Here is a 24,594-nt window from a genome sequence, read left to right on the forward strand (position 1 = left end):
AGGATTTTGTACCGATTTGTATATAGACAAGGGGCCCCCTCCATTCCTCCCTCCACGGTGCTGGTGCCAGTGCTGGACACTGCCCCGCGCTCATCCCGGCGAGGTTCCCATCCCGGGATGCTCAGATGCACTGATCGCTCTCGTATCGCCGTTCCCGGCCCGGGCTGGCACCGCACGCCCCTTGTGTCTGCTCAGCCTTACGCCAAACACCACCGGGCTGGGAACAGTCTCTTCCCTTTTCACCTTCCAGCCCAACCCGGGTGCGCGGCTGGAGAAACGGCGGCGAGCGGGCGAGGGGGGATGGTGCCGCGTCCCGGTGCCTTCGCCACGAGCGGAGCCGCAGCCGCCGGCTCAGCACACACCGCGCGGAGCTCTGTGTGTATTTATGTACCGCCCCGCGACAATAAAATCCGCCTCTTTTCTACACGCTGCCGTCCCAGCTACCCCTCCTTCCCGCCCCGCCCCGGGCCGCCCCTCCCGCCGCATGCGCGGAGCGGGGCCCGCACTAGGCCGCGGTGCCGCCCGTTGTCGCTCCCGCCGCCGCAGGGCCGCGCTCCGCTCTCCGGCCGCTGCCGCCGCGCCCCGCCCGCCGCCGCGATGATGATGATGGCGCTGAGCAAGACCTTCGGGCAGAAGCCCGTCAAGTTCCAGCTGGAGGAGGACGGCGAGTTCTACATGATCGGCTCCGAGGTGCGGCCCGGGCGGGAGCCGGGCCCGGGCCGGGCTGGGAGATACAGGGCGCCGGGCCGGGGGATGCGAGGAGCCGGGCCGGGCGGTGGGGGAGGCGGGAGGCTGCGCTCAGGGCGGGGAAGGGGCGGAGGAGAGCCCTGGCGTGGGGGAGCGGCCTTCTGGCCCCGCGGGTCCCCTGTGCCCCCCGGTGGGCGCTGCCCGAGGGCGTCGGCCGTGCTGGGGGAACTGGAGGGACCAGTGCTCCCAGTGAGGGCGGCCCCTGGGACGCGCACGGGTACGTGGTGACCAGATCCTCGCCTGATCGCAGCCTGAGGCCCCGCTTCTGATCACCGAGAATTTCTGTACACAGTTGTTGAGGAGTTTGGACTATTTCATGTGCTGCGAAGCAGCGAATCCCACACCTGAGCCTTTGGGCTCAGAAACAGCACCAAAATCAACCAGTGCAGCTCCTTCTGCCTTGTGCAGACGAGTCTGGTCAACAAACACTGGCGGGCAGAGTTTTAGCACCCCATTGTCTGTGCTGACACTGTGTTGTCCCGTGCTGAGAGAATGTTGAGCCTCCCTGAAGAAGAGCTTTATCCAAGCAAGAAACACTTTAGCACCAGAGAAACAGCTGAAAACAGGAAGAAGTGTTAGTCCCCATCTTGATGCAAAAAAGGGAATACTGGATAAGTTTAACTGCCAGCTGTATAGGTTGAGCAGGGACTAAACATCCTTTCCTCTCTCATGTGAAATATCGAGTTTGAAAGAAAACTGCAACTGCAGTCAGTTGAACTGTAAGATTGCCATACCAGGTATATGAAGAAGGAAGAGGGTTCTTTTTTATCTACCATTAATTTCTGTCTGTTGATGAGCACTGTAGAGTGAAAGATACAGCTAAAAACTGAGATCAAAAAAGAGTTTTCTCAAACAAGGAATAAAAACCTTGTTGTGTGACAGTGTGCCAGTGTCCTGTCAGTCTAAAAATTTGATTTCAGAGTCTAGAAATAGTTGTGTTGTTCAGCAAGGCCTGCTGTAGCCTTTAGCACAGGTGAGGATCTTATGCCAGGAAGAACAGAACTGTTTTACAGATGGTAAGTAAATCTGAAAGATGACTATTGGCAGCAATCACAGTTTTGATGTTCAAAGGGTTTAAAACAAAATACAAGTCTCTGGGCATTTGCTGTTGTCAAATAATGTCTAGATGACTCAGAGGTTCAAAGTAAAAATAATGTGTCAGAGAGCTGGGTATCTGGTTTAGTTTAATTCCAACTGAGCATTGCACACTGATGCAGAAACTGAAGTAAAGAAGGGGTAGGTTGTTCAAAAATACATGCAAATGAATGGAGTGTTTTCCTATTAAATTTTCTATTGTCAAGGGCTGGGAGGTTTTTTGTATCTAGTGAAGAAGATAGCACTAGTGAAATAAGTGCTGATAAAAATTTTGTCTTCTGTGTTTCCAGAAAAATCTCAGTGCTGTTTGATGCCAAACACAGCACAAAAACCCAACAAAAACACCCTCTTAAGAGGTCTTTCTTATCATTAAAGAGGCTGAATTTCTTCCAGCTTCTGTTAAAAATCTCTTAAATGGAATACCAGGCCACATCTCCACTTCTCTTCTTGTAGGTGGGAAACTACTTGCGCATGTTTCGGGGTTCCCTGTACAAGAGATACCCCTCACTCTGGAGGCGACTGGCCACAGTGGAAGAACGGAAGAAGATAGTGGCCTCTTCACATGGTGAGAAGATGAGTAAACATTCCCAGTAATGTTTATCGAAAATTTTGCCTTGAAAAACTGTTCCTGGCGATTCAGAAGCTTGTGCACCTTGAGTGCTTGTGCTGTGAATCACTTCAGATTGGCCCAGTGATGGAGCACCCTGCAACGGTGGCACTGGTGGCTCCTGGCTCAGCCTGGCAACAAGTATCACCTGATCCAAAACGTTCTGAAATGGAAACATCCATCATGGAATTCCTGGGGTTGGCTACATTCATCACAAAGTAAAAGCCACATCTCCAAATCAATACAATATTTCAGAAGAGATTTTTGTAGACTTAAGAGGGGCATCTTTGTCTCTTTCGTCAAATAGGCAGGAGTGTTGCAAGGATGCCCCATTGAAGATGTGCATCTTTGCTTAACTTTGCTTCTTGCAGGGACTGGATGTTTGTGCCAGCCAGAATTTGTGGTGTGTTGCAACTGATATGACTTCCACAGGGAGAACATTGGTATTGTTTTTGTTGAGGGACTAATAGCAAGCAGTTAAATTTCTTAGCAATGTGACTTCTTGTATGTTCTGTAGACTAAAGCATAATAAAAATAATTGTTTACTCTGGGCTTATGTCTCTTTCCTCCAAGCACCCTGCTGACCTCTTGCTTTCTTTTTTCCCCCAACAGAAAATCAGCGGTCTCACAGTCCCCGAAGATGTAAGTCTCATCTGCGTGTTTTTCTTAGCTGTGCTAGAGGAAGAATGTCCACTGTGACCTTTGGTGCTATTACAATAATATTAATGTCTAATCCTCTTCCTCTGATCTCTCCCTGTGGTCGCCCTAATTGTGCCTCCCAATCCCATGCCTAACTCTTCTTTCTCAGAACCTTAGCAGGTCTCCCCAATGCAGATGGTGTCTGTCATTCAGCAGGAGCTGTCCTGAGGTTTCTCCCCCTTTCCTGAGTCTTAACAGCTCATTGCATCTCTATTTCCGACCTTTAAGTCCACTGAGGGTTGCTTGTTTTCTGGGCCTTCTAAATATCTATGAGAAGATGAAGCCCAAAGGACACTTGTATCTCTGTTTTAGTCCCTCCTGCAGTGACAGAGAGGGCTTGTCACTATGTAGCCTGTTAATGCTACGGTGCTATGTAGCCCTTTTCCATGTTAATTATTGGCATCTTTCCTGGTAATAGATCATGGCTATACAACGTTAGCCACTAGCGTGACGCTGTTAAAGGCCTCTGAAGTGGAGGAGATCTTGGATGGAAACGATGAGAAGTACAAGGCAGTGTCTATCAGCACAGAACCTCCCACCTACCTCAGGTAACCAGTGTCGGTAAGGGCCAAGCTCAGAACGGAGCTGCTTGGAAGATGTCAGCTTGGGCAGGAAGCACAAGGAGTTGCCTAAGCCCAGGCCGTTGTGCAGGGGTTGTTTGCCAGTCTGCATTAAGTCATTTGCACTGTTGGGCAAATGGGGATCTCCAGAGTGTAAGGATTGGGTTACTGCCCACATAAAACAGGAAGAAAAATCTAAGTGTTTGATGATACAACTTCTTTTGCAATTACTGCATTCCATCTGTAACAGATGTTTTACAGAACACTCTCTGCACATACTGCCTTCTGGAGACCTCGCATTTCTCAGCAGTCCTTTTGTAAAGTATAGACAGAAAATCCAAATATGAATCTAGTATTTATAAAGGTGCACCTGGATTCGTATCTGATGGATATTTGTGAGCTGGAGAATGGCCTTCCGAGAGGCTGGTGTGGAACATGAGTTCCTTGTGAAACAGTAATGTCGATGGTTCCAGAATAAAATAGCAGGAACTTGTAATAGGACTTAAAGCTTAAAATTACACCATTCCTTAAGTAGCAGCAGTGGTGCTGAGGGCCTGCAGGTTAACATCCCGTCTCCTTCAGAGAGCAGAAGGCAAAGAGGAACAACCAGTGGGTGCCAACCCTGCCCAACAGCTCTCATCACCTGGATGCGGTGCCATGCTCAACAACGATCAACAGGAATCGCATGGGCAGGGATAAGAAGAGAACATTCCCTCTGTGGTAAGACAGCTTTCTGCTTCTGGAAAGTGGAAACAGTTACCAGAATGACATGCTGCCAGGGTAGTACTGATGAGTTCATGTAATGTTGTGATTCATCCCTAACTGACAAAAGACCTACAGGTCATTAACATGGAGGTTCTTAGTTAAATTGTATGTCTTGAGGCTCTTTGTTACAGTAGCCATCCATGGCTCAGAGCTGAGGCTTTCCTTCTGTCAGGAGATGGTTCATTTTTTTCCCGATGAGTTCCTTCTATTTCCTGCTGATTTGCTGAGCAGTTGTCATTTGAGGAGCCTGCAGACCCTCTGGTTCTCACTGACATATACCAGCAACTTTGATCTAGTTTATTTAGTGAAAAATGCTGCTGAAGCTCACGACTAACATTTTTTCCATTATAAAAGTTGAAGCAACCAAGATAAATGTAATCCTAGAAAGCTTCCTTGTTTTAGTTGCAGGAATGTGTTATGATAGATGTAATAAAAGCTGATAAACTGGTATTAGTTGCCATAGCCCTGTAAGCTTGCATCGAGGAGTCTGCTGTAGACTGATCGGGGAGCTGGAGTGTGGGGATTGCTTCCAGCAAATGTTGCCTTCCCTCTATGGATGCCAGATGTGTCATGTGCTCGTTGCATATACTGTGTTGTTGGTCTTCACTTTAGCTTTGATGACCATGACCCAGCAGTGATCCATGAGAATGCATCCCAGCCAGAGGTTCTGGTTCCAATCAGGCTTGATATGGAAATTGATGGGCAGAAACTCAGAGATGCATTTACGTGGAACATGAATGGTATGTAGCAAGGAGAGTTTCCTGAGGCTGGAGAGATAAAGTTGTGTCCTTCACCAAATGTCCTTGCCCCACAGAGACAAAGATTTAAAGCTCTCCCACTTTGGACTGTATTCAGTGCTTGCATCTCTTAGCAAGTGCTCTGCCACTTCCATGTGTTGTAGTCATTCCTGGACATGTGGTCTGAAGAGTTTAACTGGCATATTTTCCTGAGCCAGTTCATCAGCTCAGTGGTCTGAGAGTACTCTGTTAGCTGAGGTTAATGGCTGTGGCTTCTGTGGCCACACTGTCCGAATACCATGGAGTGGGTAAAAAAGGCTGTAAGTCCCTGTATCAGTGTGTATGTCCTTATAGACCTGGTACAAAACACCGTTTTAAAAACAAAAGGCAATGCATTTGGAATTCCCTTTGTCACCTCACCCTGTGGGAGTAATTTTGTATATTCTGTAAGTGGCAGACATTAATTTCTAAGAAAGTTTACAACGTTCATTCTTGTTCTGTACAGAAAAGCTAATGACCCCAGAAATGTTCTCTGAGATTCTTTGTGATGACCTGGATTTGAATCCTCTGACCTTTGTCCCTGCTATTGCATCTGCTATCCGACAGCAGATCGAGTCATACCCAACTGACAGCATCCTAGAAGATCAGTCAGACCAACGAGTTATTATTAAGGTAATACAGGAAGGCAGTAGAATGAGAGCAGAACTCTCATTTGGGTTTCTCTGCTTATGTTATGGGGGACTAGGAGCACAAAGGCTTCCCTCAGAGCAAAGGAGCTCTTAATTCCAGTCCTGCAACCAGATTCTGTTTTGTCCTTTGTATTGACAACAGAACCAAGGTGACAGATTATTAAACATCCACCTGCCCAGCCTCTGAGATGATGAAATAGTTCAGTTAAAGCATTGCCATCTGCCTTTGGAAGAGCTGAACCATAGTGAGCAATGCTGAGTTGTCTTCATGCTACTGGAATTAAGAATTTAGTTAAGGAACTCTGCAGATGAAACAGGAGTTACTGCTCTGTTCTCTTCAGCCTCTGCCTCCTCAGTTCAATTACCTTGGACAAACCTTTGTGAAAGTGGAAACAAATAACCTGTTTCTTCGCTTATCTCCAGCTGAACATCCATGTAGGAAACATCTCCCTTGTAGACCAGTTTGAGTGGGACATGTCAGAGAAGGAGAATTCACCAGAGAAGTTTGCCTTGAAGCTGTGCTCAGAGCTTGGCCTGGGCGGGGAGTTTGTCACTACTATTGCGTACAGTATCCGGGGACAGCTGAGCTGGCATCAGAAGACATACGCCTTCAGGTACTGAGCTGCCATCTCCTTGTATGGCTCTGGGGTGTGTTTGTACTGCATGGGTATCTGCATCAATGGAGCTTAGAACAGCTGACCTGATGCAGAAGGTTTTGTTTGAAATTAGTCCTTGTGGCTTGCACCCATTCTGTCCATCTTAACAGTATTCTGTGCTTGTGCCTAAGTATCTTTTCCTGTTGGGTCTAATAACATGTCAGGACCAAATACTGATGACTGACAGTTTCTGCTGACAGAACTAATTAACAGGGACAGTCCCTCTTCCAATGTAAGGTCATGATGAGCCCCAGAAGCATTTTTTGTTTTGTTGGCTTTGCCTAACTTGGACCATCCACCATTTCAAGCTTTGGTTTTTTGAACTTGGACTGATGGAAACTGTACCTCTCTACCCAGGCTGATGTTAGAGGTGGCTTGATCACAGGCCCTTCTCACAGCTGGAATGCAGCGTTGTCAGCTTTGTAATTTGTCTCCTAAATGGCTTCCAGTTGTGCTGTGCAGTGTTCTGTGGTGAGTTCCTGCACTGATGTTATCCACAGCACAGTGCTGAGTCTGCAGCTGTAACAATCCTTTAACGTACACTCTGAGGTTTTGTGACCTTGGGTCATGGTGACAGTCAAGGAAGTTTAAAAGTTCAGCAAATGCTGTATTTGCAGAGGAGGGAATGGTACTGTTGACACCAGTTTTGTAGGGGTCAATTCAAGGAAGCAGGATGACCTGCCTGAGCAGCAAAGGGAAACGTGCCCGGCCCTGTCCTACCTCAGGCAGAGGGCAGGGAGTAGTTGGAGTGGGAGCAAGCAAAGAGGAGCTGGAGACTGTGGGGAAGCTGGCTGCTGCCATGAGCTCAGGTCCTTCTTCCTGCTCCATCTGAAGGTTTCCTGTCTGGCCAGCCTTCTGTGAGAAATAGACACTGATCTGCTCTGACCCAGTTGCTCTTGCACTAGTCTCACTCTGCTTCCTCTGGATGTAGTTTTTATCCTGCCAGTCTTCCACAGCAACTACCTGGTTCTAAAGTGATCCCCAGAGTGATTCATATTAGAAAATGGAAAGGGTCCCTTTAGTACATGTGAATTAAACTCTGAATTAAATTGTTAGATTGTGTGTCCATCCTGCTGATGTTCCTTGGAAGGTGGGAGGTGGCTCCTATCTTTCCCTCCACAACACCTGACTGGTATTTTCGGTTCTGGCTTGGGACCACATCCAACAACAACAACAACAAAGCAGTGGGTGGGCATTCCTGAGAAGCGATGGGAACTTGCAGGGTGGTAGATGAGAACCTGATACCTGTTGTACTGCAGCACTGTCTGCATTGTGGCCTGCAGTAGCAAAGAGTGAAGTGTCTGTCCATTCTTCCTGTGCTTCTCCGTGTATTTCAGATACCCAAGAAAGTAATCTGTGTATGTGTTGACTCTTGGGAGTGGGGTTCATTTTTCCATTTGCTTCCGCTCAGTCGCTGGAACTTGCAGCAAGTAAAGTTTCAGTCAGTACTGCCCAGGTTTATGTTAATGCCAACTTCACACTATTCTCTCTAAAAACATATATTGGGCCATGGTACTGAAGGGTGCTTCCTTTTAGGGGTAGTTCAAACAGGCAGATTTCAGGCCTCCTTTAGACTGTGGCAGTATTTTAAGAGGGAGAATAAAAAACTAAAAAAGGAACCCCAACAGAACAAAGTACATAGACATGAGCTGTTCAGAGAGAAGAAAACATCTAATTGAAACCTCATTTTTTCTGTCATAGTACAAACATGTCCTCCTCTTCCCTTTTTTCTTCCAGCAAAGGAGTACTTTTGAAACCTTACAGTGATTAATGATATTTGGGTTCTGTGGTTGGTTAGTTCCTGAATTTTCAAACCACAGGGGTGGTGGTTGCTCCAGCATCATTCCATTGATGTAAGGAAAGGGTCTGCTTTCGATGTATCAAAAGGACCTTAATATCTCAAGGGACTGGGGTTTTGAGAAGTCATGTGCCTCTTAATCATCTGAGGGAGAGGTGAAACTGTCTTTTAGTTGATGAAAGCCAGGGCACTTTTTTCAGCTGGCCTGCTCTGTGCAAAACAAGGAAAGCCTGAAGTCCAGTGGAAGGGCAGGACTGGAGGCAGATAGGTAACTGCTGCCTGTGGGATTTTCAGGGGGAGCATGTGCTACGATGTTCCCTCCTGGTACTGAGTGTTTCTGGTGGCAGCACACAGTGCTTCATAGCCAGTTTTGCCTTTGGGACCTGAGTGATGGCCCAGGTTCTCTCACACACCAAACCCACAGGCCTGAGGAGTCACCTTTCCAAAAGATGGTGTGTTTCCCTGCTTTGTTGGCATGCCCCTGACACTACTGCCAGAGGCCAGGACCCTGAGCAGAGGCAGTACCTTGCTCTCCTGGGATGCCTGCAGCTGACAGTGCCTTTCAGCCATTCTGGCAGCAGCACTTTCCTCCTCATCAGGAAAAAAACAGGGGAGGAGGAGCTGTCTTACTGTAGAGCTTGGGAGATTAAGGAGGATTTTTCAGTTTCTCTCTGATTCTTTGCTAAAGAAATGTAGTATCTGAATTGCCTTGCAATTAGGTTATGCATGAATCCAGCTTTCCATCCCCCATTTAATTCAGTGAATGCTCAGTGTTAAGCATAGTAAGTGAGGTAGAGATCATGCTATCAGTAACAAAAACCCAGTTAATATCTAGTATTTGGCCTGGAATGTGTGGCATTCTAGGACTAAGATGAAATTCCTGGGTTTGAGTGTTGTTTAGTGGATGTCAGCAGTACTGGAAGTAGATTTGATTAAAGCTTCCTCCCCAGATCAGATACCAAAGGCTCTGGATTAATTTTTCATGGTAGCATTACTTTGAAGACTTGTTATTTTAGATTATTAGCTTTGATGCAGATGTTGTGTGTTCCCATGATGATTAGCATTTGCGTTCCTTCCTGGGGGAATGAGAGGGCTGCCTGTGAGTGCTGAAATCCTGTGCAGGGGTGCATGTCCCTGGGGAGGGGGCCGGATGTGTGTGCACACCTGTCCCAGGGCTCCTCTCTCTCACACACACACATACTTCTGCAGCTAAGGCTGAGCCACTTTTGAAAATTCAAAGCAAACATTTACATTCTGAGGCTCCTCTATATTTATGCTGGGCTTCCGGCTCCACTGTCAATATTTGGGAAGCTACTCTTGGTCAATTCCTGTTGACTTTTACTGAAAAGCAGCTAGTGAAGCAGTAAATATTTTTGTGCATGTGATAATACAGCTGGTCAGGGCAGAGAAATCTCTGAGGAACAGATCTTGTGATCTGGGACACAGCCTGGTGTTTCATTGCTCGTTAGCCACAGCCTCTGGTTGCAACAGCAGGTCTGAAAAGACTGCTCTTTCCAGTATCAGGCTCCCAAGAAAGCCAGACTTCTGCCAGGGAGGAGCTGTCAAGTGGTGTGCTGACTACAGTTAGTAAGTCAGAGCTGCAGAACAGCAAGGCTAGACAAGGAGCCCTGTTAACATTCCCAGCTCCAGTGCTGCACTGGGAGTACACCCAGGACTAATGAAATGGGATGAGCTGTGCCTTTTGGGGTTGAACCCTGCCAGCAAGGTATGTAACGGCCTGTGTGGGAGAGAATTGCAGGTCCAGCACAAATCCCTCTCCAGTGGTGGCTGGAGATGGATGTAGCTGCTTTCCCAGAAACTTCAGGTTCCACAAGATTGTAACCAGGAGCCTGTGGTGAACTTCAGGGAACCAGACTGTACTAAGCAGAGTGAAGAAGGAATGCTGAAGCCTGAAACACTGCAAGTGATGCTCTGTTGTCCTTGTGCTTGTGTCTGGGCTGGTAACCCACGGGAGTGCTCTGGGGCCACTGATGGATGTTGCTTTGTTGCCCTGTGCCCTGCAGTGAGAACCCTTTGCCGACTGTGGAGATTGCAATTCGCAACACGGGGGACGCTGACCAGTGGTGCCCTCTCCTGGAAACCCTCACAGATGCCGAGATGGAGAAGAAGATCAGAGACCAGGACAGAAACACAAGGTACTGCCACTACTTTAGACAGTTCTCTTGGCCTGTCCCTTGACAGAAGTTACAAGCTTTGATGTTTGTCTTTCCCTCCTGAGAGCCAGCTGGCAGGATGTCAGACTTGCACACCACAGCAGAAAGTTTAGCTGCAGGGTATTAAACTGTTACCACCTTCCTCCACAAACATCAAAATGTCTACTTTAACCATCTCCTGCTTGAAGCGAAGTTTCCTTTTTGTTTTTTTAACCTGTTTTTTTTTCCCCTGGGCTCTTTGCTTGTCCAGGGGGGTTGTTTGTATAGGAAGGAATCAATCGAACATACTGGAGTTTCACACACTGTCATGCTACCTAGAATCCTGCCACAAAGCTTCCTTTTATGTAGTGTGAAGTTCAATTTGAAGTAGCAATGGGCAAGCTCCCAGTTCTAGCCTGATTGATGCCAACCTGTTTGCCAGCATGGGAGCACTCTGTGGTTCCAGGAGAAGCTCTGCCCACCAGAGACCCGCTAAGTGATGTTTGGCAAGCAGTTGAGAGCTTGCACCTACTCCATGAAATTCTTCCTGGAAGATACAAATGAACAGCTAGTATCTCTCCAAAAGATACATTGTGGAAACAGTAAATATACTGGCTCAGCTCTTTCCCAGGATTTTTTTTTACTGCTGATTAACAGTAGCACAGTCATTTTGTATATCAGCTATGGCTGACTGAAGAGTTTACAACAGCAGCTGGTTCAATCCAAGTTAATGAGCAAAAGTGTTAAAAGCTGTTAGTGAAAATAGTGTCTTAGCCTTATCACCAGGGGCATTCTCAGGTGACTGAGGAGTTCTGTCTATGAATAAACCTGTCTAAAAACTGTGGCAGCTTCCCCAAAAGCATTGGTTTTGGTAAGACCTCACATGACTGTAACATGCACTTACTGTACCTCTCTCTCTCTCTCCCTTAGGCGCATGAGACGTTTGGCCAATACTGCTCCAGCTTGGTAACCTTCCTGTTGTGACACTGGTGCTCTTCCTACAGACTTTATCCCTATTCCTCTCCCCAAATGGATCTAGGATTGGCAGGGGTCTTTCTGTCTCTGAAGGGGGCACATTCCACTTGCCACAAGTTCCCAGTACTGCTGACTTCTGCCCCCACCCCCTCCACCCAAATGCCACGTACCAAGAACGCTGCATGAGCAGCGTGATCTAGCTCAGACCTGTGGCAGGTGTTGGAGCCCTTATATACCTGTGTGTGGACAAGTGTAAAGATTCTTTTGTATAGGTGCAACGTGCACTATTAGGACAACTTTTTAAATAAAAGGAATGCATACACCTCGGGCTGAGTTCAGTAAGTTGAATGAACAGTGAATTTCACCATGTTTTGTGCTGTTCTGGTTACTGAGGAGTCCCAGGGCCTAATATTAATGCTTTTGGGTATAGTGCTGAACACCCAACATGCATTCAGTTTTCCTGGGTGCTTTACTTCAACAGGTAAACAGCCCAAAACCTTTTGGTGCAGGGGAAGGTGAGAAAGAGACTTAAAACTAGAAGCAGCAAACAATAAGGATTGGTCTGTTACCACACTTGGCACAGTCTGTAATGAACTCGGGGAGGTGTTCAACTGGTTTACTCAACAAGGTAGAACAATTTAACTGAAATCACAGACTTAAGAGTCATTTCTGTCAGATGTCAGCCTGGTGTGTGGTGAACCCTGTTTTCTCTGAAGACTGCATCTGGAAAACAGCATGGTATCTGAACTGGTACAGCAGGTAAAGCCTCCAGTCACTGAGACTGTAGCTTCTCTGCAGCCAGTGCCTTTGCTGTGGTCACTGTCAGCACACAACACTGCCAGTTACAGTGCACAGAGCACTCAAAGCAAAGTGGGTTTAATGACTGCCCTTAGCACTGCAGCGTCAGGATTTTGCAACCCTAGAAACAACCTGTCTTTCTCTAGGGAGTTTAAAAACAAAATCCATTGAAGTGAGATTTAAAGAAAAATCCAAGCTTGCTTACAAACTAATTAAAATCTATCTTGCTGTTGAGGTACCCCATGTCTTTGATAAGAGTTCCTACCATTCACTGCCAGAACTGATGAGTGTTGCAAGCAAGGCAGATTTTACTGGCAGCCTGACAGTTATGCATAGGCCTTTATGATAAAGCCATCGGTTATATGATCCTTGCTGATCCACCCACCCTGCTAGCACAGTCAAGAAACGCTTTCTGGCCTTAATTTATCATGTTTAGATTTGAGTAATAACAGAGACAGTTTTGATTCCTGGCTGGGAGGGAACTTTTTCCAGATGTTAGTCAGCAGAAACTGAAAACCTGCAATTTAGTAATAATATTATTCAGTGTTATCCTAGGCTCCTGTGCCAGAGTCATACTCCATCCATTACTTCATATTAGAGAGGTTGAAAGGTTATTTGAGCAAGTAAGACAAAACCTGGAATTGCTGCTGCATCTTAGCCTCCCATGTAAAACATGTTTTGGCTCATGGACATAAAAACTCCAAGCCTTCCTGAGAACACTTCAGCCTCCCTTTGTTATTTGACCAGATTTGCCAGCAGCCTCTTCAGGGCATTTGACTAAAATAAGTGTGAAACTGCTGTGGCCTTAAATTAGCATCTGTGGTGCAGTTTTTTTAATTGCTGTGAAGTCTGTGATTACTAATCCTCAAATTCACAATGAGGTATAGGCACACAAGGACTGCAGCACCTCTCTGCTTCTCAAGCCCAGAGAGGCTGTAGGAATTGTCCCTTGAAGCAGCCAGGGACAAGGCAGGACAGTCAAGGGATCAAGTCCAGAAAGATGGGAACTTCAGCCAGCTTGCTTTATGTAGCATTAGAACTATTGGGAAACAGCCAGAAGCTGCTTTCTTGCTCTACAATTCCTCGGGTTAATCTGGTACCCTACCTAAAAGCATAGCCCAACTTTTACGTTTCAAAGCCCCATCTCAAGCAATTTAAAGCAGAACACTTGCAGATTTCAAAGACAAACTCTTTCTAAGGACTGAAACAGCAGTTCTGTTATCATTAGGTCGCGAGCAAAGCACCGGGCGAGTACTTGTCGAGTCTGACACTGCTTAGCCCTTAGTACCACTGTGTCTTCTAGAACAAATTACCACCTCTACAGGCCTCACATCCTCTTCCTAGAGGGAAGCATAAGTGCAGCAAAAGAGCTTGTTCAAGTGAGGTCTGATTTTTGATAAAGTGTTTTCATTGGAAGACCACAGGGGAGGGGGAGTTGGTGTGTGTGGGTGGGGGTGTGTGTGTGCTTAATCAGATGCTGGTTACTTGCATTTCTCTTCATAGTTGGTGGTGGTGCACAAGTTTGAGCGGACAGTGCTGTTACTAAGTGAGCTGTCGTAATATACAGTGTGTGCAGATTTGAAGGCTTTTGAGGTCGGGTACAATCACAGTGTGTACTACATTAGCAAGAACAACCAGATCCATTTCATACAAGTGTCAAGGTAGGGACTAGCTTGTTTAGTTTTCCCCTGAAACTCAGATGTTTAAGTTTCAGAACTAAAAAATTCATCAAGAGTGGAATTACACTGCAGGTGCAGTCTTTATTACCAGTGTCAAGTGCTGCTTCCAGTCACTGCCTGGATCAAGTGTCCAGCTCAGTCCCTTTGTCCTTTCCCAGGCACCCCTTTATCCAATTAGACATCCCCCACACTCCTTCTCATGCTCTGTAGCCCTGCTGAAAGAAGAGGGGAAGGACATCTTCAGCTAGCCTGAACTTTGCCTTGCCCACCAGAAAAGAAAAATCCCAAACCTGGCAGTTTTGAGCAAATTCCTGATGAATTGTGGCCTCTGCCCCTGGCAGAAATGGACACACAACTGAAAAATAAAGACTTTAATGTAAAGACTCTTTGGAAACAACCACCAGAAAAGGAGTGGGGGACATAAAGGAAAGAAAGAGGCTGAGCTGCATTCTACCATGGTACAGAACTACTTCACTGAAAGCCCACAAAGAGGTCTCACAACAGTGAGGGCCAGGTGCATCAGTCTTTGTACAGAGGGCAAGAGTGACCTGGCACACAGCAAGTCATTACGAGCAGAAGGAGTAACTGGTTTAACACTCCATTTGATACTTATTCCACACCAGTTAACTGAGGAGACATCACAACTTCAGTCCCTGTCCCTAGAACACCTCTGTAAGCATTCAGGAGTTCTTATGTGCAATGCTCTGTGGATCCACTTTGTACAAGGGGAAGATGGGTTACCCACACAAACAGCGACACACTACACAACAGAATGGCAACTGGTGTTATTCCAGTAGGATCTCTGGGCCACAACATAAGTCCAGCCAGAAGAGAGGAATCTGGCCACATGAAGAAGTCCCCCATGTTATTGTGGATGCTGCTGCTCGTTCTGGTCTTGGTCTCTAGGCTGGTGTTCTGGACGATCCTCAGGGAGTGGGTTGTAATTGGGATCCTCTTCAGGTGTGTCAAAAACCATCTTCCTGGCAAGGGACATGCCCATCCCACCAAGCAGGCAGGTTAGGAAACTGAGCTGAGGATGACAAACCCCCAGCCCTCCTAGGAACACCGTGGCCCTCCATGACCAGGTTGTCATACCACAGCCACTGGCCTATTGCACCATCACCCACCATTCTGCTCAGCTCAATACACAGTGATGACAGTACCTCCTTCCTTGATCACTAGGTCAGATTTGAATGTCAGTGCACAAAGCAGAACATATTCTGCTTTCTTAAACCACAAAAATACATCAGAAAAAATCCTACTTCCATCTAGCATTTCCACAAGCAGTAAGAAGATTCTAGTTCTACTAGCAAAGCTGAAGGTGGCAGCAGCTGCTGTATGGGCCCTGTACACATGTATATAATGTGCAAATAATGCAGCAAGGGCATGAACTGTGGAGCTGAGCTGCCGTCAGCAGGCAGTTGCCTCTTATGGTCACACTTTTCTATGGAAGTGATTAGGTTGAAAAAGCCCACAGCAAAGCCCAGAAAGAATCAACTTTACTTACAGAAAGCTAGGGGTTAAGAGCAACTTCTTTCCTCCAGGCTGGTTGGGAAAAACATCTTCCAAGAAATAATAGATATGACCCACTGCAATCCCTGGGGAGAGATGCCACCAAGGTCAGGCACAGCTGTGACTCCTTTGCCAGCTGAACCAGAGCTGCTGGGCAAAACTCTTAAGAATCCCTCAGCTGTGTGCCCACATCCGGCTCCCTCCAGAGCCATGGATGCTGTAGTTTGCTGTGATCAGCACAAGCAGGCAGGGAGCCCATCAGCCTGGGGGCAGCACCGCACATCCAGGAGACCAGACACAGCCTGAGTGTCAGGCAGAGCTCACCATATCCAGCTTCTGCCCCCAGGAAAGACACACCAAAAAGCAGGTCACAAGCAAAAGCCCAGGCCCAGCCACCCAGAAACCCAGCCAACTCACTTTAGGAAACCCAACATCTTAGGTATGGTGGAACCAAGAGAGGGTGCCAGTGCCCCAGTAGCACCTATGAGAACTGAGCTCTGTGGCTGCAAGGTGTCCTTGTTCCCATCACCCACCAGCTTTGACTTACCCAGCAAATCAATGATGATGGAGTTGCCAAGGAGCAGAGAGAATCCCATCAGTACCCAGGGCAGGAAGGGGGCTTGAAAGTTAAGAAGCCCAAAAAAGTTCATGCGGATATAAGGGTTCCTGCGACTCCATACATACACCAGCATGATGGTGAAAGCCTGGCCCAGGAAAAACAGGCTGGCAAAGAGTCCAAATAGCTGGGAACTACCGAGTCAAGGAAAAACCTACCCACCCTGTGCACCACCTCCAGGCAGCACAGGGTGCTTTGTGACTAGAAAACCCAAACTAGAGGCAGCTGATCAGAGCGTTCTGAGCCATTGCCTATGTCACCAAGCCTTTCCTGGCTGAGATATACTGACCATCACTGTCCCCACACACATCTCCCTCCATGTCACCCCAGAACAAGACACTGGAGTGGCACATGCAGGTTGTTCACTCCTTAAGCTGATGTCTACAACCACTGGAGACCAGAGAGCTCATATAGTCACCTTTACAAAATGAACATCAAAATGACCTTTGAAGAAGGGCTCTCACAGTCTTACAGCACTTGGGACAGTGGCATATCTTAACAACTACCTCACATCCAGTATCTGTCTTCTACAGAAGAAGTTTAGCAGTGAGATGGCTCTTGGAATTCACAGTCCTCTTCTTTAGAGCACAAGGAGACAAACAGAGGCAAAGATTTCCTCTGTCCTTGTTGTAGTTGGACTCCAAATGCACCCATGGTTAAGCACGTGGCTGCTGCAGCCACCTGGATTCTAATGGCTCACACAGCTTCATGCAGAGCTCTGTGAAGACAGCAGTGCTCTGAGCCATCTGCATAAGACAGCAGAAGACATTCAGAAAAGGCTTATGCTTGGGAGGGAAAGATATTTCACCATCAGATTACTGTGTCATGAAAAGGACTTAAGCTGTGTGATGGCACCTCCAGCTACTGACAGGTTGCAAGCTCTGAGCTCACACTGCCTGACGTGCTGACAATGGAGTATGTGGGCAGCCCACTCCTTATCCTCATGGCTCCATGTTCTTGCCTTTGCCCTGAGCCAGCCTCATGCAATCATGCTGCACTCACCAGAGCTCAGGCAGTGGCCCTGTCACAGCTGGACAGGTTCTTGGAGTAGAACACGTGGCTTCCTTTCAGGCTGAGCTTCCTGAGCACACTGCCACATGTCCTCTTCAGGGATGAGGTAGCCCAGCTCCTTGCCAGGGGCATCAGCACTTCTGCAGACACCAGCACAATCACAGGCAGCTTTTCTGTCCTCTAAGAACACAGGATGAGGCACAGGCCAAGACAAGGGTGAGAAAGACAAGGAGCACAAACTGTGCCATAGAGCCAGAAACTGCCCCTGCACCACTTGCTCAGCAGAGCTCTCCCAGGTCACAGGACATGAGCCTGGCAGGCCTGGGGCACAAGACCCTCTGCTCTGAGGCACCAAGAAGGTTCCTAAACCAGCTGTGCTGCTCAGCAGGCAGGTACCTGCTCCACACCACAACAAAACCAGCGTGCAGAGCCCTACACTATCCACAGCGCCTCAGGAGACACCAAAGAGCCTAAACCAACTCAAAAGGATACTGTCATGAGAAACCCTCCAAAGAGGAACATGAAGACAAAGTCAGCCGTCCTTCCACGGAAGGAGCCTTCTTCTAGCATGCGGCAGTACCTGTACCTGAGAGCAGGAGAGAAGGGAGGGGTTGCAGTATAGGAAATTAACAGCTGGCTACCCTGTGCCCCACAGCAAGACTTTATGGGAAATAAGCTGCTGCAAGTTATTTCATCCCAGAAAGCTGTCAGCCAGGTGTCCAAGCCCCAGAGCAGAACAGTGCAAACTTCACCTCACACCACGGACCCCAAGGAAAGAAAGAGGCACCTGCTGTGCTTCAGCCAGAGCTCACCACAGGAATGGGCACTGCTCTCCAGCATGAGCCACAGCAGCAGCACTGCCAGCTTCCTCAGCCTTTTGGCAGGGTCTGCCCCGCAGCAAGCGGAGATGGAGGGGCAGGAGGGTCATGGCTTCCATTCAAAAGAGCCAAGGGAAGAACCCACAGCCCTAGACTGCTGCCAAGGCAAGTCATGCTGGGGAAGAAGACGGATGGAGGGAATTGCATCTAAGCCAAAATGGGAGCAGAGAACTTCACTGAGACCAAAGGATACAGAAATATCATGTTGAAAAAGAAACTGAATCCCAGGGGCCCAAAAAAGAGGAAGTTGGTGATCAGCCTCCATATCTGAAAGAGAAGAGAGAGAGGAGAGGGAAAAGGAGGTGGACAGAGGTCTCTCCTCATCACATACAGAGCAGCCCATCACATCGTCCACAGGGAATGCTCAGTCATGCACCTGTCCCTTCAGAACTACCCCAGGACACTAGACTCTAGTAGGACATCCTTACATAATACTCTGATACATCAGGGTATCTCACCTTTCCAGGTGTGGGAAAGAAGATTTCTCTACTTTTCTGGAGAGGACAAGCAGCCACAATTCAGCACCCAGAGCCAAATTAATTACTTTTCACGCTTCTCTACAATAAAGCCTTCTCCAACCAGCCCAACAGCAGCTGCCACACACAGTGTAATAGAGAAGGAAGAGATGGGTTTTGAGTCAAGGAAAAAAGGAAATGCCAAGATGGTGTGTGGCAGGGAAAGGCTGGAAGGAGTTATCTCCACGCAGGTGCCTGTGACAAGAGGGGACGCTGTGTTGATGACCCAGCTTGCACCAATCAGGGAAGGCTGGAGTAGTGGGAAAGGAGCCCCTTGGAATGACACAGCACTCCCTGGCCACCCTAGGGAGCAGGACGCCCAAGGCCCATCCTGTCACACCCACCCCTCGCTGGGAAGAGGCACAAGGGGCCCCAAACCCCATGCAAGGCCTCACCTGGAATTTCCTGAAGATGAGGTCGGGGTTGAAGTACAGCTGGAAGGGGGTGATGAACTCCAGCTGCTGTGGGAGACAGGCAGAGCAGCTGCTATCACCCGCTGCCCTCGGCCAGCCCCGACTCCCGCCCCGCAGCCCCCCGGGACCCCGTGCCCCCGGCCCGGTCCCCGCTCACCACGGCGGCGGTGGTGAGCACGCAGGCGGTGGTGTAGGCGCGGGTCACGGCCGGCATGCCCAGGTACTCCTGCGCGAAGCCCTGGTACGCCATGGCCGCGCCGCACCGCCCTCCCGACGCGGCGCCTTTAACGCCCCCCCCGCTCCTCCGGCACGCTCCGCCCCCGCGGGGCGCGCCCGGCCAATCCCCGCGCGACAGGCGGCGCGCGCCGGCCAATAGGAACGCGCCTCATGGCCCCGGCCCGCGGCCGCCGCCAACCCGGAGCGGACCCGCCGCGGCCGGGGATGGGACCGGCCCCGGGCCCGCCCCCGGGCCAATGGCAGCGGCAGCGCCGGGGACGGGCGGACGGGGGAGGGCGGGGACGGGAAGCGCGGGTTACGAGAGTTCCGGGGGCGGCAGTCACCGGCAGAGGATGGCGAAGCACCTGGGCTGGGGTGGCACGCCGCACGCGGGACTGCGCGGGCCGGGGCAGTACCCGCGCTGAGGCCCGGGTTCTGGGACAGTGACCTGCCCGGCGGGGGAAGCCTGCACCCGGTTCCTGCACCGGCCGAGTTAGCCGCGGTGCGCTAAGATGCGGTCCCGCAGTGTCGAGAGCCGGCGGCTGTCAGCGCGTTGTTCCCCGCGCACCCGCTGGCTCGGAGGGAGAGGAACCCGCTGCGGGGAGCTGGGCTGGGAAGAGGGCGGCAGTGCCGGTGCCTCAGCCGGTGTTCCGGTTGCTTCGCTGATCAGAAGGGCCTTGTATTCACTAAGGCACAAAGGACTTCGGGTTTTCAGTCATTCCTGCTAGACCCTCTCCTGCCTCCTGGATGGAGCAGTGAGGCGTTTCCCCAAGCTGTGCGAGATCGCACCGGGCTGTCGAGGTTGCACAAGGTCGCTGGAAGAAACCGAGTGATGTGTGGTCCCACCAGGTGCCGAGGGCGACTTGGGGAACGGCGGCAGCACTTGAATTCAGCCCTCAGGAGAGAGCAGAGTCTCTCTGCTGCTCGCGTGTCCAACACAGACAGTGCTCCTGAGAACGGGAGCTGATAAAGATCTCCAAAAACCCGATATCCTTCACTCTCCTGCTAACTGTGCTTTCCAGACCTGTCTGCCTTGCTCAGGAGTCTGGTCTAATGTTACAGCCACCCTGGATTCAGATGAGGAATGGGCCTGGTGTTGGGTTTGTGCTGGAGAGGGTTAAGCTGTCATCAGAGCCTTAATGAGTCCTGAGATTTCCCTCTAAACCCTCAGTTAATGGGAAATGAAATTACCGACGGGGGAGGGAGTCTTTGTGTCTTCCACCACCTCCACCCCGACTGCCCTTTGATGAAATACAAAACCCAGATGGAAGATGACAGGACATGGGGATAAAGCAACATACTGAGGGAGAGAGGGGAGAAGGCAAGAGACCAGTGGGCATCTGTTAGACCAGAGAATGGGCTCCTGAGTGCCCTGGGCACTGTGGTGCTGAGACCACCTCTGATGTTGCTGGGGGAGAAGGAGAAACTGCTTCAGGTCAGAGCTGCATTAGGGATCCTGGGAATGGACTTGAGCGAGGAACTTGGACCCCAAAATGCAGCAGTGTCAATAGGGTTGGTTACAGGCTTTTGGTGGGAGCTGGGATGGATGTGAGAGCTCTGACAGTTGAGAAGAGTTGATCTTGCAGGGAAATTCATCAGGCCAGGAGCTCTGCAAAGGGCTGCCCTTATTCATGTGGCTGTTTCAGCCCAAATGCTGTGCTGCTGCAGCTCAGCCCTCCAGCATGCCACAGAGCTCCCAACCCAGCAGAATGGGCAACTGACTCGAAGAACTGAGAGTCAATACATGAATAATGAATGAAATAAATGAATAAATATCCTGTTCCTTTGTGTGGGGAATTAGAGGTTTCCTATCTGCTCTTGCTGCCTATGGGCAACAGAGAGAAGCTGAGTTCATGCACCATGATTCCTGCCCTGTCCTTGTTTGAACCGAGGCAGGGAGATGAATACTGGGAGCCTCTCTGCTGAAAGGAGGCTCTCGCTAGCTCCACAGAGATGAGAATCCAAAAAATCAATCCCACATACTCTCTGTGAAAGACTGTGCAAATTAGACATTGCCTAAAATGTAAAAAAAAGTAATAATCAGTTTCTCAATTTTCTTCTCTTCCCTTCTTTTCTAGCCAAAACTGGAGAACTCTATTTGTTCAGGCTTCTACTTAAGGCTTCTTTTCTAAGGTTTATGGGGGAAGGGGGAGAAGTGATGAAGTGCATCGGGAAGCTCACCAGCTCCCACTGGGAGAGGCCAAACAAATCTCAGTGTCACCCTGAGTTCCCAGGCTGCTTTCTGCCCGTGATCTCACTCCCTTCGGAACTCAGCCAAGCTGACTTCATGCACTACAGTACACCCAGGGCAGCTTTAGTGTTTATTACAATCCGTGTCACATTTTATGGGTTTTTGGAATTATGTCCTTCCACAAGTTCCCATCAGCCCAGCCACATATTTGGGTTCACATACACACCTTCGTAGTGATGCTGTCATGCAGCCTTTTATAAAATCATTAAATCTAACTAAAAGCCTGAAAAAAAGCAAAGCCAAACTTTTTGTCTCAGCTGCAAGAAGGTAAGAAGGACTGCCAGAAAAATGCTGCCCAGGAGTTTTTTTCACTGATTTCCTCCTGCCTTATCCTGTCCTCCTGCCCCTGCCTGGGGACTTGAAGCAGATGTAGCATAGTGATGTACCATTGCTTCCTGCCATCTGTTGGGTTCCCCTTCCTTTTTGGAGCAGTTCAATTGCTGTCAATGTGCAGCATCAGCTTCAAAACCCAAGATGTCAGAAACTCAGAGTTTCCATACAAATATGTCTGATGCCCTGACTTCAGTCCATTTTGGACAGGCTTTGAAAAAGGTCTCTGTCCGCAGGCTCTTGGAGCTGCCAGAGGAACTAATTAGAAGAAGTCCCAACTGTAACCTTTGCACAAGTCCTTCAAAGGAAGAACTGAAACATGATGGTTTTAGAGGCAGCTCTTTGCCAGACAGTATTTACCCATTCTGCATCTGCAGGCTCAGTAATAGTAACCTGCAGCAGAAATTCAACAGCTTCCTGTCTCAGTTTCTGCAAACCAAAACTGCAGAGTTAGAAAATAGAAAAAAATGCTATTAACTCTCCCCATGAGTTAAACAGCACATAAACCTCAAGAAGGCACATGAGCAAAGATAAATGGGCTGTTGCAGCATTCATCTCTTTTGTTTGTAGTAAATTATTGTGTGTAATTCATGTTTCCTGTCCATAAATACCAGAGGAACTTGAAGACATGGAATCCATTCTAATTCGGTGAAGACAAAAACAACTCCTTTTGAGCCCATCTGGAACTTGTTTTTATCATAATTGTTTTGGGTTCAGTAACGAGTTCAAGATCTAACTGCTGTCACTAATTGTTTCAAGAATAAACAGATGCTTTGTTTAAAGGCAGCAGTTCCCATTTTGCCCAGCACAGCAGTCCCCGGGGTTGCAGGATGAAAGGAGCTGTGCGCCATGTCAGCACAGGCCCTAACGAGCATTGGCGCCCTTGGCAGGGCACTCACCCCTGCCTGCAGCTGATGGGGCAGGAAAACAGCCCCCAGGCACGCACTTGGTGAGTGTGCAGCCAATGACATGTGCCCTCTGCTCTTTAACACCATTGGCATTTTGTTTGTAACTTCATCTGATGACATTTTGCAATGTGTCCTACTGTGACAAGTCATACCTGGTGCAATGACGCACAGGCATCTCCTTCAGCTGGGCTGTACTCAAGGGAGAGCGTTCACTCCCAGGCCACATAACCCCAAGCCCCTTGCTTGGAGTAATGCTCCACCCCCCTGCTTACAGTCCCAAATCTTCCATTCATCTGAAAACAAAGATACCCCCACACACCCACTCTGAGAGACTCCCCCTACCAGGATATGAGACCATGACAGTTCTGTTCAAGGTCTCACCCACGGTGCTCCCCAGGACATGCCATGCCTGAGACCCCTGATAGCCTTGGTGTAGAACAGGTCTCTACATGACTGATGCCCTGGCACTAGGAACAAGTGAGCCACACCAGCCAGGGGACCTTTCTGGAAGGTTATTTCAGCTCCCAAACTCAGTCCTCGGTGGCATGGACAAGAGGTGCTGAGAGCTTGATGAAGCTGTGTAATCATAACTGCTTGAGGCACTTGAAATGTTTACTTTTCCCTATATAATAGCCATATATAAATTCTTTCTCCTTTATTGAAGGATTTCTTGTTCCAAATCAGCTAACTCTGGAGTGTGATGGCTAAAGTCAGGAGGAAGTGAATCATACAGAACTGGATGGATTCTTAAATTTGTGTGTTTGTTAGAAAGAAACTAAAGATAGCACTTAGAGTTCAGCCCTCCAAGGACTTGTGGTTTGCAAAGGGTTTGCTGTAAATCACAGTTAATGTTATTTTTATTTCCTATGGTTTTTAGTTCAAAAATACAGCTTTGCATCTGGCATATCATGAGAAAGAAGATCTCATTTAAATCTCCTTGAGCAGAGCCTCATCACATACCCAAATAAACCACTTCCAAAACAGCTTCTGATCATCAGTTGAAGACATCAAACAAGAAAATGTCTGTCTCTTTGCACAGTTATTTTTCTCCGGTGTTTAATAATTCTTGTTAAATTCTTTTGCCTTGTGATCTGTCCCCTACTCCATAGGTCACCTCCCACAGCTGTCAGTAGGGAATATCCTTCAGGGTCCTTTATTTTGTAACATCCATTTCATAAGCACTGTGGCCAAATCAACAAGGGAACTGAAAAACAATGCTTGTGTCTTATAAAAAGAGGTCTATGCTCAGCTCACAATAGTAGCACATCAACTGAGCATGCTGTCAGCTGCTGAAGACCCCTCAAGGAGTCAGAAAAGGTATCTGTACTTTGGTTTTCACCAGAGGCAGGACTACGTGTCCCAGTCCAGCTGCCTCTCAATAAGCCAGGGCACAGCTCTAATCAAAAGCTCTGTCTGAAGGGATTGTTAAATAAGAAAGCAGGATAAGTCTGACACTCTGACAATGCTGTACACATTTTCCTTTCCTCTGATGGGAACATTCAGCAACATTTGATGCCATTTGGTAGAGTCTAAATGCTCTTCTCTCACACAGAGAAATAGAGGTTTTGTTCAACCAAGCACTTTGTTCTCTCTGGCCTTCGGGTCACCCAATTTCAACAAACTGCCTGCATCAGTGTCTGATACAAAGATGGAAGGAAAGGAAATAGTTCAGCCACAGCATGACCTACAGCTCACAATGGACTGAAAAAAAGGTATTTGAATTATTTTTAGGATTTTGAGTTTCCTCAGTTTTCCCAGAGAAGCTCTGTTGCTTATCAGGAGGAGGAAAAGGCAGACTGCTGATCCAACATACAGAACATACAGCTATTCTTCTGGTATCCAAAAATCCTAGCTAGCAAGGGAAAGCAGCTAGTTCCCTTGGTTGTATCAGCCCTTGTGTCCTCAAAGGACTCAGCTCCCATGTATCTCCACTGGTCTGGAAAGTGTCCCAGTGACTCTGTGTGGTAGCAGAGTGTGTCAGCACTG

The 24,594-nt window shown here is 48.5% G+C and overlaps 2 protein-coding genes across 3 annotated transcripts; one reads left to right on the forward strand and one right to left on the reverse strand.

Annotated features, from left to right (window-relative positions):
* The first annotated feature begins 498 nt into the window (after positions 1 to 498).
* On the forward strand, positions 499 to 11,804 carry SMARCB1 (SWI/SNF related BAF chromatin remodeling complex subunit B1). Its single transcript, XM_082293723.1, has 10 exons — positions 499 to 690; positions 2,296 to 2,407; positions 3,062 to 3,091; positions 3,567 to 3,696; positions 4,291 to 4,428; positions 5,086 to 5,213; positions 5,716 to 5,882; positions 6,323 to 6,513; positions 10,378 to 10,509; positions 11,437 to 11,804. The coding sequence occupies exons 1-10, from the start codon at positions 598 to 600 to the stop codon at positions 11,474 to 11,476; spliced, it is 1,161 nt and encodes a 386-aa protein (XP_082149849.1). The 5' UTR covers positions 499 to 597; the 3' UTR covers positions 11,477 to 11,804.
* Positions 11,805 to 14,314: 2,510 nt separating this feature from the next.
* Positions 14,315 to 19,179, reverse strand: DERL3 (derlin 3). Of its 2 annotated transcripts, none has more exons than XM_082293259.1 (7): positions 19,061 to 19,179; positions 18,886 to 18,951; positions 18,169 to 18,242; positions 17,590 to 17,683; positions 16,018 to 16,213; positions 15,466 to 15,556; positions 14,315 to 14,938 (listed from the first exon to the last, which is right to left on the reverse strand). In XM_082293259.1, the coding sequence occupies exons 1-7, from the start codon at positions 19,151 to 19,153 to the stop codon at positions 14,824 to 14,826; spliced, it is 729 nt and encodes a 242-aa protein (XP_082149385.1). In that variant the 5' UTR covers positions 19,154 to 19,179; the 3' UTR covers positions 14,315 to 14,823. The 2 variants fall into 2 exon arrangements, with proteins under 2 accessions (XP_082149385.1, XP_082149386.1); XM_082293260.1 differs by having other exon boundaries at positions 18,886 to 18,948; positions 19,061 to 19,170.
* Positions 19,180 to 24,594: the final 5,415 nt, after the last annotated feature.

The sequence above is a fragment of the Coloeus monedula genome (assembly GCF_965178545.1).
Source record: "Coloeus monedula genome assembly, chromosome: 18".
In the NCBI taxonomy this organism is placed as follows: domain Eukaryota; kingdom Metazoa; phylum Chordata; class Aves; order Passeriformes; family Corvidae; genus Coloeus; species Coloeus monedula.